This window comes from Vipera ursinii, assembly GCF_947247035.1.
Source record: "Vipera ursinii genome assembly, chromosome: 2".
NCBI lineage: Eukaryota > Metazoa > Chordata > Lepidosauria > Squamata > Viperidae > Vipera > Vipera ursinii.
Genome location: NC_139513.1, coordinates 42,418,628 through 42,430,921, shown reverse-complemented (window position 1 = coordinate 42,430,921; position 12,294 = coordinate 42,418,628). Strand labels below are relative to the sequence as shown.

Here is a 12,294-nt window from a genome sequence, read left to right as displayed (position 1 = left end):
ACCAATACACCAACTCATCCTCTTTGCTATCAAGTAATCTTTTTAACCCCTTCATGGATTACTGCCTTGTCGTGGCGAAGGGGCTTGTGTAATTCAATGAAGCTATGAGCTATGCCGTGCAGGGCCACCCAAGACGGACAGGTCATAGCAGAGAGTTCTGACAAAACGTGATCCACTGGAGAAGGAAATGGCAACCCACTCCAGTATCTTTGCCATGAAAACCCTATGGACAGTACCAAAAGGCAAAACGATATGACGCTGGAAGATGAGCCCCTCAGGTCGGAAGGCGTCCAATATGCTACTGGGGAAGAGCAGAGGGCTAGTACTAGTAGCGCCAGAAAGAATGAAGCGACTGGGCCAAAGCCGAAAGGACGCTCAGCTGTGGATGTGTCTGGTGGTGAAAGGAAAGTCCGATGCTGCAAAGATTTTTTCTCCATAGGAACCTGGAATGTAAGATCCATGAATCAAGGAAAACTGGACGTGGTCAAACAAGAGATGACAAGACTGAACATTGACATCTTAGGTATCAGCGAACTAAAATGGACAGGAATGGGTGAATTTAATTCAGATGACCATCAGGTATACTACTGTGGGCAAGAATCCTTCAGAAGAAATGGAGTAGCCTTCATAGTCAATAAAAGAGTAGGAAAAGCAATACTGGGATACAATCCTCAAAATGACAGAATGATCTCAGTTCGAATCCAAGGCAAACCATTCAATATCACAGTAGTCCAAGTCTATGCCCCAACCACCAGTGCTGAAGAGGATGAAATTGACCAGTTCTATGAAGCACTACAGCACCTTATAGAACTAACACCAAAAAATGATGTTCTTATCATCATGGGGGATTGGAATGCTAAAGTAGGAAGCCAAAAGATAACTGGAATAACAGGCAAGTTTGGCCTTGGAGTGCAAAATGAAGCAGGGCACAGGCTGATAGAATTCTGTCAAGAGAATACGATGGTCATAGCAAACACTCTTTTCCAACAACCCAAGAGACGGCTCTACACATGGACATCACCAGATGGTCAACACAGAAATCAGATTGACTATATGCTCTGCAGCCAAAGATGGAGAAGCTCTATACAGTCAGTAAAAACAAGACCAGGAGCTGACTGTGGCTCAGACCATGAGCTTCTCCTTGCAAAGTTTAGGCTTAAACTGAAGAAAGTAGGGAAAAGCACTAGGCCAGTCAGGTATGAATTAAATCATATCCCTGTTGAATATACAGTAGAGGTGACAAATAGATTTAAGGAATTAGATCTGATAGACAGAGTGCCTGAAGAACTATGGACAGAGGTTCGTGACATTGTACAAGAGGTAGCAACCAAAACCATCCCAAAGAAAAAGAAATGCAAGAAAGCAAAATGGCTGTCTGAGGAAGCTTTGCAAATAGCTGAGGAAAGGAGGGAAGCGAAAGGCAAGGGAGAAAAAGAAAGATACACCCAATTGAATGCAGAATTCCAGAGAATAGCTAGAAGAGATAAGAATGCCTTTTTAAATGAACAGTGCAAAGAAATAGAAGAAAACAATAGAATAGGGAGGACCAGAGATCTTTTCAAGAAAATTGGAGAAATGAAGGGAACGTTTAATGCAAAAATGGGCATGATAAAGGACCAAAATGGCAGGGACCTAACAGAGGCAGAAGAGATTAAGAAGAGGTGGCAAAATTACACAGAAGAACTATACAAGAATGAGCTTAACGTCCCTGATAATCACAATGAGGTGGTCACTGACCTCGAGCCAGACATCCTAGAATGTGAAGTGAAGTGGGCCTTAGAAAAGCTGAGCAACAACAAAGCTAGTGGAGGTGACAGTATTCCAGCTGAGCTATTCAAAATCTTAAAAGACAATGCAGTAAAAGTGCTACACTCAATTTGCCAGCAAATTTGGAAAACTCAACAGTGGCCACAGGATTGGAAAAGATCAGTTTACATTCCAATTCCTAAGAAAGGCAGTGCCAAAGAATGTTCAAACTATCGCACCATTGCACTCATTTCTCATGCTAGTAAAGTCATGCTTAAAATCCTACAAGCTAGACTTCAGCAGTATGTGGATCGAGAACTACCAGAAGTGCAGGCAGGATTTCGAAGAGGCAGAGGAACTAGAGATCAAATTGCCAACATACGCTGGATCATGGAGAAAGCTAGGGAGTTCCAGAAAAACATCTACTTCTGCTTCATTGACTATGCTAAAGCCTTTGATTGTGTGGATCATAACAAACTGTGGCAAGTTCTTAAAGAGATGGGAGTACCAGACCATCTTATTTGTCTCTTGAGAAACCTATATGCGGGTCAAGAAGCAACAGTGAGAACTGGACACGGAACCACTGATTGGTTCAAAATTGGGAAAGGAGTCCGGCAAGGCTGTATACTGTCGCCCTGCCTATTTAACTTATATGCAGAGCACATCATGAGAAAGGCAGGGCTAGATGAATCAAAAGTTGGAATTAAGATTGCCGGAAGAAATATCAACAACCTAAGATACGCAGATGATACCACTCTAATGGCAGAAAGTGAAGAAGAACTAAAGAGCCTCTTGTTGCAGGTGAAGAAGGAGAGTGCAAAACTTGGGTTGAAGCTTAACATTAAGAAAACCAAGATCATGGCATCTGGCCCTCTCAATTCCTGGCAAATAGATGGGGAAGAAATGGAGGTAGTGACAGATTTTATTTTCCTGGGCTCCAAGATCACTGCAGATGGGGACTGTAGCCAAGAAATTAAAAGACGCTTGCTCCTCGGGAGGAAAGCCATGGCAAATCTAGACAGCACACTAAAAAGCAGAGACATCACCCTGTCAACAAAAGTGCGTATAGTCAAGGCTATGGTCTTTCCAGTTGCAATGTATGGTAGTGAAAGTTGGACCATAAGAAAGGCTGAGCGCCAAAGAATTGAGGCCTTTGAACATTGGTGCTGGAGAAGACTCCTGCGAGTCCCTTGGACTGCAAGGCGATCAAACCGGTCAGTCCTAGAGGAGATCAATCCTGACTGCTCTTTAGAAGGCCAGATCCTGAAGCTAAAACTCAAGTACTTTGGCCACCTAATGAGAAGGAAGGACTCCCTGGAGAAGAGCCTAATGCTGGGGAAGATCGAGGGCAATAGAAGAAGGGGACGACAGAGAATGAGGTGGCTGGATGGAGTCACTGAAGCAGTAGGCGTGAGCTTAAATGGACTCCAGAAGATGGTAGAGGACAGGAAGACCTGGAGGAATGTTGTCCATAGGGTCGCGATGGGTCGGACACGACTTCGCAGCTAACAACAACAACAATCTTTTTAAAATTGACTCTTTCAATTTTGTATAAAATATACTTGGGTCAATGGGAGGATCCTTTTTTGAATCTCTTTTGTGAAGTAAAACTCCACGAAATGAAGATCACTTACAGCAGCAACAGCACATTTATAATAGGGCGCAAAGTTCTGTCTTCTTTCTTCAAAAACTTGTACCAGTATTTTTATTTTCTTATTTGCCTTATACAAGTCGATGTTGTGGTCTTGTAGATCCAAACGTAAATCTGACAATTGGAGAGTGTCACACATCAATCCTAGGTCCAATAAAAATTCTGTAGATGTTATTTTTTTTCTTTTCAAGCCACCATAAGTGCATTTATCATTTTTATCTCTTGTAGGATCATGCATTGCTTGTTCAAAATGATACACAAGGGACTCAAAATTATTCCATACAGTCAAAACTGTACGCAACTAGATGACACACATCGGGTACTTAAAATTCCAATTTTCAGCAGCTCAGTCCCCAGTAATTCTGCACAGTAATGCAATTCTCTGCTATTCTTTGGTGAAGCATGGTATATGACATACAGTTTATCAATAAATGATTGGAATCTATTTATTCCTGAAGTTTCCTTGGCAGCATCACCTACTGATAATTCTACTGTGATTAGCACAATGCCAAACTATAATAGAAGGAAAACGTTCTGACAGCAATTTTTTCACTCCACTTTTACATCCCATCATCACAGCGGCGCGATCGTATGCCAGAGAAATCAAATATTTTTTTTCAAATAATCTTCTGTCATCCCATAAGAGTAAAGACATTGGAGTAAGGAATCAAATATTCCTTCTGCTGTTACTTTTTCAAGTTCTACCAAGTCCAAAAACAAATTTACTGGTGAATTCATTCCCATACCTTCGATACAGCATTGAACAAATACTATGAGGGTAGTTTTTTTGCTTATTGTGGTTGATTCATCAATTATCAATGAAATTTTACTATTGGATCAAACAATTTCTTTAACCAGTTTTCCTCATTTCTTCACTTCTATGATTAACACTATATAAACTTAAAGGGCTTGCCATTGTGATAGAAGAGTGCTACCACTGCTCCAGGGTTTGGCTAACTTAAATATGCATAGCATAATTAGATTTATTATTGCTGCTAAAGCTATGGATTATGGATTCACATTTCCCATGGATTGTCTTCTGTCCATGGGAGGGAAGCTTGGTAGATTCTAAATTTCATAATTTTTGTTATTCCTTTGTGGCAGGGTATATATGAGAACAAGCTGCAAAGGTCTTTAAAAATATGTTTCTCGCATATTTATATTTTTGAATTATAAATATTAAATCTTTTTTTCTTTCCAATGATCCAAACTAATGCTTTAGAAATATAATTTCCAGTTTTACCTACAGTAAACAAGCAAATTACACTAAAGCTAAATTTAATGTTACTTGTTAAAGATATTTACTATATTTCAGAATTAGTATTCTTTCAGTCACAATCTTATTCCTATTCAATTTGGCTGATTTTAAAATGTGATGTAAAATCATAAGCACATAAAAAGAAAACAGCAGAAACAGCTGCAAATTAACTCAACAGTTCTTTGCTTAGCAACATTTCCATTTAATCAAAGTCCTTGCTCTTTCCAAATCTATTTCAGGGTTTACTTTCTATATACACAAACAATGGGAAATGAGTTTCTGGGCTGGTTCAAATTTTTTACATATTCCAAAAATTTCAGGTAATGTATTTGTACCATATAAATATAAAAGCATGATAGGGTCTGTATTTGTACAATGGCCGATTATCTCAATGTGCAGAAACGTGGATAACTACAAACAGAAGTTGCAAGTCCTCTCCTTGACTTCAGAGTCATCCTGGTGAGGTAGTCAGCATATAAATTTAATAAATAACATTTTTTTTTCAAATGCCCCTATCAGGAATTGAATTTGAATGAAGTTTCAGAAAAGCAAATGTTCTGTGCTGGTGGTACTAAGCTCCCAAAGATCCAGCATGGGATAAATGAATTCTTCCTAATAAAAAAACTTCCTGCCTTTTTCTAATTATCATTTCTTCCCTACAGCAATTTGAAAAGTAAAACAAAGTGAAACAAACAACTACTCCCTCCATGCAGGGAAAATTTCCTTGAGTCATACTTGGATATCCTATTTGCAAATAATATCTTACTTACCTAGTTGAGATGGTGTAGTTGGGGAGCAGCTATCTATTTTCTGTCTGCCTTCACTGCAACTTGCCTGTGCAACATTTGCCTGCCGGGTCTTTTGGCAAGTTCAGCAGCAATTCCTATTGGCTTCCAAAAGCCAATAGCATAGCTGTCTCAGGAATTCTGGGAGTTGAAGTCCATGAGTCATAAAAGAGCAAAGCCTGCAATAGGCTTAAGCCAATAGCAGCACAGCTTGTGCAAAAGCTTTTTTTTTTTTTTTTTTTTGCAAAAAAAGGTGCCGGAACGCTGTTCTGAGCATTCTATGAGAAAAAAAAGCCCTGGATATTGTAGAAACAACTGAATTTATCTGGAAAGCTGCAAATGTGAACCATAGAACAAAACAGCAACAAAAACAGAACACAGTAGGAATCAGTTCTGAAAATTCACTTCTGAGGATTGTCAGACTATTTAGAGCACTGGGAACCAAAAGAGTGAGATAATTTCAAATAGACCTCTAGTTTTAAAGAATAAGGGGCTTTCTTTTTTCTGGCTCCATATTGGCTTCAAGCAAAATTCATTTCTATTCTAGTGGTAATTTGGATGTATGTTTTATGTATGACATATATTTCTTTCTGCTCCAATGGTGAAAAATATATATTTCTGCTGTAATAGCTAGAAAAGTTCCCAACAAAGGTCAAATTTTATGTCTTGTCTCAGCCACAAACAGACTCTTATAAAGCAACTGCCCTAATATCAGGAAAAAAGTGAAATAGATGTAGAGAAGAACACTACATAAATACTTGACTATTAAAGATTGTTAAAATAGACATCCAAGATCCTTTTTAAAAAAACCCCAGTAAGACATGGTTTTCTGCTAAGGCTAAAAGAATAGATATAGCATGTTCGGTCCTGTGTTGAAATTGGCAGCTAAATATGATTTTAATGCAATTCCAGGGAGGTAAAAGGAAAAGACTAATTTTACCCAGCTGCAAATGAATCAAAATTACACAAGGCTCTTTATAAAAATAACTGAAAATGTGTTCAAACTTAATAAAGAACAATGTTTTAACAGCTGGAAAAGCCAGGATATCCACATTCAAGGTAAATAATTTAAGTGACAGTATACTGAGTCACTGTAATATTAAATGGAGCTATTGGAATTATAATCAAACAGCTTTGTTTAATATATTTAATTAAGCTATTATTTTTCTATCTTCCTTCTCCCTAGAGGTCAGGTTTGAACTTAGTGGCATACATTTCCTTTAACACATTCTGTTTAATCAATTTTTGCACTGTTTATCTCCTGTCAAATATTTGCAAGGGATGTTTGATTTGTTTCCATGCTGCATTTGCAATTATTAATTGTTATAAGTATTTGCAACATTTTCTTCATGCTCAATCACCTCCTTAAATTCTCAGTTCCATTGGTAGCATTATGTCATGCCTCTACTATGAAGATTCAGTTTGCTGAAGCTAAGGCAGCCTGGCTCTGGCAAATGCCTTGGATGGTGTAATACCACCAAGAGGAAGAGCTGCTGCAAGGGAGGCAGGAACCCCCAATGGTTTAACCATCAAACAAAGAAACTTAGGAAAAACCAGGCCTTAATGGTCGAAACAATTAAAAAAAGTGGTGGGGGAAGTCTGTACTTTCAGATTTTCAAAATTCTGTTCATGTAGCCTGACAAAAAATTAGATTTAGCTCATTTAGTCACGCCTATTGTCTGGTTTACCCTGGAGAGCTGACAGATGGGGATATTATGTGCACTGCCTTGAATTACATGACTAAAGAGATAAAATTACACTTAGAAATTGGTTAAAGAAATACAGTAAATTCAAAAACGAAAGTGTTTTAATATCTCTATTTATGTAATGCATGTAACCTTGACATCTTCATTATTTTCTACATCCAGTCAAAAAAGGAGATTGGGAAAAATCTGAAGATTATGTGAGAACTTAGGGAATTTCACTCTAGCGAACCAAACTAACACTGTTATTGGGCCCAAAATTGGGAATTGAAACCATTAATTTGCAGAGATGCACTAAGAATAGGTTTCCCCCAAAACCCAAAGGGATTTAAACTGGCAATAATAATTAGTTTGTGAACAGAAGAACAAAATTCACTTACCCAGAACAATTACACGGGAATAGTCTGTGGCGCTATCCAGCAACGTAGTTCCTTCACAAGTGTACACTCCCTCATCTTCTGGGCCCACATTTTGTATAACCAATGTATCCTTTTTAATAATTATTCTGTAAGGGAAAATACAAATGGCACATCTATACACTAGAACTACGTATTTTGCACTTTCCTGAACCATTTAGATATGCAGGTTTTTGCTTGTGAAGCAGTCTTTTGAAGAGCAGCTCATCTTTCATCTAATTTGCATATTATAGATAAATTCAATGTACATACAGGCTTGTGTGTGTGTTTGTGTGTGTGTGTGTGTGTAGAATTTAAAAGCTTTAAAAAGTGGAATTGTCAGCTTATGTTAATATAGAAATAATACACTATAATGTAAAACTACAATAAAGAACTAATTTTCTACCCACATAGGTCAAGCAGGCCCCCGGTGCCCTTTCAGAAAGGTGTAAAAACAAGGCTCTACCATGTTTGATCCTTGCCTGTGGCTTATATTGGAGCAAGCAGCTGTGGGGCTGGTCAGCACCCTGAAAGCCCTCTCCCTGCCCTTTAATTAGTTTTCACACAGCTTTTTAATTAACAGAATAACAGAGTTGGAAGGGACCTTGGAAGTCCTTGTCTAACCCTGTGCTTAAGTAAGAGGGCCTGCAGGACTGTCTGCTGCAAGGAACGACTTCCCATTGCCCTGTGCGCTCACACAGAGAGGGCCTCCTCAGGGTGCCGTCGGCCAGACAATGTCGGCTGGCGACCCCCAGGGGGAGGGCCTTCTCTGTGGGGGCACCTGGATGACCCCAGACCTCCGGTCCTTTCGTCGTGACCTTAAGACATTTCTTTTCCAACAGGCCGACCTGGACTGTTGGAATGGATAAAGGGTGGATAAGGGGTTTTTAATATGGTTTTAAGGTTTTATTGGTTGTAGTTGGGGCTATAGATATAGTTTAATTTTTAATATTTGCATTTTTACTTGTATTTTTTGTTAGCCGCCCTGAGTCCTTCGGGAGATAGGGCGGCATATAAGTCCCATTAAATAAAATAAATAAATAAATAAATAAATAAGAGACCCTATATTATTCTGGACAAATTGCTGTCCAATCTCTTCTTAAAAATCTTCTGTGATGGAACACCTACAATTTCTGGAGGCAAGATGTTCCATTGGTTAATTGTTCTCTCAAATAGGAAATTTCTCCTTATTTCTCTAGGTTGGCACTCCCCTTGATTAGTTCCCATCCATTGCTTCTTGTCGCACCTTCAGGTGCTTGATGGCAACCCCTTAGACATTGGAACACTGCTATGACGTCACCCCAATTCTTCTTTTCACTAGACTAGACATTTTCAGTTCCTCCAGTTATTTTTTTTTTTAGCTTCCAACCCCTAATCATCGTTGTTGCTCTTCTCTACCTCCTTCCAGAGTCTCAACATCTTTTTTGTATCATGGTGACCCAAACTGAATGCAGTATTCATCGTTGCCTTTTTACACTTCAAATTTTATATACAGTTTTTATGCTTTACCATTTTATCTGTACCCCATTCAGAATCCCACTATGAGAGAGATGGGAAACTTTAAAACTTGATAAAATAAATAAATAATGCTCCATTTAGGGAAACTGAAAATAATTAATATGGTTTGAAAGGGCCACACAGTCTTCTATGCAACCAGATCCAAGATCCTGAAAGCAGTCCAACCTTCTTTGGGTCAATTCAGTAGGTAGGTTTTTGTTTTTTGTTTTGTTTTTTTCCCCAGGCCTCTCGTTACCTAACACTGAGAAAAAAATTATAACTGGATTTTTCCTCTATCAAACTCAGTCTAATTAAAGGAGAAATACATTTTTTGCATTGTGTTACCGTAATTAAATTGAAGAAAACCTATATATTCAAGCAGGAATACTCTAGAATTCTCATACAGTACTGGCAAAAAATAAATGGGATCTCTCACTTTCCATACAAATATATTTAGTTTTCTGAATCATAATATAAATAGCTCCTGAATATTGTAAATATCAACATTTAAAAAAAATAAATATGAGACAAACATGTCAGTACTGTGATGATGTTGCCATGGTTTCACATATGCAAAATGTGTGAGCTCATGCATGATTTGCAACAAATATATACATTTGTATATGGTGTACTACACAAAATGGTTATAAAATTGGAGTAGAATCTCCTTTTTAAAACAATTTTGATGGAGAACTTGCACAGATTTATTTTTATTTCAGGGAACATGAATGGCTGCCAATTGAGAATCTCTTCTTAAAAATCTTTAAATAATTTTTCAAACCTAATAAAAAATGTGTAATATAATCTAATTTGTAAACTTTTTCAGTGTTCCCTATTACCACCTTGATATATAAATTTTAACATTCCACCACTAGAGGTCCTCCTAGGATCACAAAGAAAATTCCTATTCTACTTTAAAGTATTATTTACCAAAAAGGGGGGGGGGGACAATTTGCTGGTATATTCCATGCCTTTCATTATTATAAGGAAAATACTTTATTTTATTTTTCATTAAAAATTGAGTGTTTTTTATTAAGTTCTCCGTTAGAAATAAATTACAGCTCTTTTGGTTTTGGAATAAATATTTTATTATAATATTTTATAATGTTATACCTCTCGTATTATTTTTACACTCTATAACCTATCTATGAACTTCATTATGTAATTTATATCTTCTAAAGAAACCAAGTGAACATCATCCTTCATTGGTGATACTATCAGCAAATAACACATAAACATATATGCTGCTGAATTATGAATCTTTCTAAAAATAAAAGCGACTCACTATTGGGCACTACCCATAAGAAACAATGTTATTTAATTGAATATAAAGGAATCATATTGCTTAAGATGTTTTACAATTTGTTTTACAAATTTGAGGTCTTAATTTTCCAATTTTTCTATTAGCCAATGGGCCATCTGATCCAATTCCTTGTCTTTCAAGAAAGTCATTGCAAGATGCAAATAAAAGCACAGTGCTCATGGTTTGATTTCTACTGGTCCAGCCCAATGAGTTCTGGAGATGGATGGTTATATAACAGAAAAGGAAGTTCTTCTTTTACATTTTGTTCTTGCCAATTTGCCTGGAACCTCTTAGGGACTGAGATTGCACCGCTGGGGCATTTATCACAGTTGCCACAGTCTTCAACTGGTGCAATTGACCACCTCTTAATAGAAGAAACATTTTAGCTTCTTTCTTGTGACCGACTTTGTGGTATGTGAGGTGGTGTAGACTAGGAATGAGGATATTGCATGGTGATAATGGCTATTGCCTCGTGTTGATTGTGCGTTTTTTGGCCCTGTGATCATTGTGTGATATGAATATTTTTTCTTCTTATTCCTCTTGTGCTCTTCATTTGATTCCTTTGTTGGTTGTATAGCATGAAGTCACAGTTAAGTCCTTATGCAGAAGTGACCCCAAAGGAAAGCATGATCAGAGCCAGTTTGGTCTAGTGCAGGGGGAGGCAATCTTGGCTCTTTTATGACTCGTGGACTTCAACTCTGGACTTCAACACACACACACACACACACACACACACACACACACACACACAGATATATACATATACATATACATATACATACATACATACATATGTGTGTGTGTGTGTGTGTGTGTGTGTGTGTGTGTAAATTACTAACAAAGAATTAAGGGAGACTAAGATGCATTTCTGACTCTTTAGTCTTCATCAGTCAGTCATACCCTTCTGAGATTCAAACCTGGGCTGATTGATGGCCTTTGAGATAAGGCTGAAAACAGGAAATAAAGATTTGCCCCATGTTTGGGGCCTAGCAAGGTAATCTAAAAAGTTAACATTTGACTCATATCTCCCCTTGCAGAAAGCTAACAGAGAGCGAGAGAGATCCTGTGGCTCAAGAGGTAAAAATACTGCCTAATATGCAATCAGCCCAGGTTCGAATCTCAGAAGGGTATGACTGACTGATGTGAACTGTCCGGTGTGACTACAGCCTGTTCGATGGCCTTTGAGATAAGGCTGAAAACAGGAAATAAAGATTTGCCCCATGTTTGGGGCCTAGCAAGGTAATCTAAATAGTTAACATTTGACTTATATATATATATATATATATATATATATATATATATATATATATATATATATATATATATATATATACATACATACATACATACATACATACATACATACATACATACACATATAGTTATTCCTGTGAAACATAAAATGATATTAAAGGAAAAGAACAAAGGCAAAGCATTCTCTTGTTACCTTCCATCCTCAGTGTCATTCATCTCCAGTTCCTCTCCATCCTTTTTCCAAGAAATTTTAAACTGGTGTTTCAAATGTGGGTCACATTCAGAATGACATTTCAGTAAAACTGTATGTGATTTCAAAACTTGTGGATTCTTAGGTATAATTGAAATTTTGGTGGCATCTAAAAAATTGAGAAAAAAACCAAACCAAACCACACAGCCACTTTTATCATTTGGTTGTAAAATTGCATTCCGATGGCAAAATACATAAAATACATAACTTTTGCTAAATGAATTACACAATTTGTCTTATTTATCCCTATAAAAAGGAATATTTACTGGAATTTATGTAATGTAAAATATTAAATTTATAATGAACTATCAATTCTGTTTTTCATGCGAGAGAAATGTACATACCCCTTTTCAAAATATATGTTGTTAAATGTGTTTTGCTTTACCAACGTACAAATTGGGCATTTCACAAAATATTTATGAAGAACAGGAAACACATTTCAAAATGCTTTT

The 12,294-nt window shown here is 37.2% G+C and overlaps 1 protein-coding gene across 6 annotated transcripts in view; it reads right to left on the bottom strand.

Annotated features, from left to right (window-relative positions):
* The window catches only part of CHL1 (cell adhesion molecule L1 like), a 239,844-nt gene that overhangs the window by 43,842 nt on the left and 183,708 nt on the right, over window positions 1–12,294 (bottom strand). For all 6 annotated transcript variants that reach the window (XM_083354273.1, XM_083354272.1, XM_083354275.1 and 3 more), the window contains 2 exons: window positions 11,786–11,951; window positions 7,524–7,648 (listed from right to left, as the gene is read on the bottom strand). In XM_083354273.1, coding sequence (XP_083210399.1) covers window positions 7,524–7,648; window positions 11,786–11,951 — 291 coding nt within the window. The remainder of the gene's footprint in view (window positions 1–7,523; window positions 7,649–11,785; window positions 11,952–12,294) is intronic.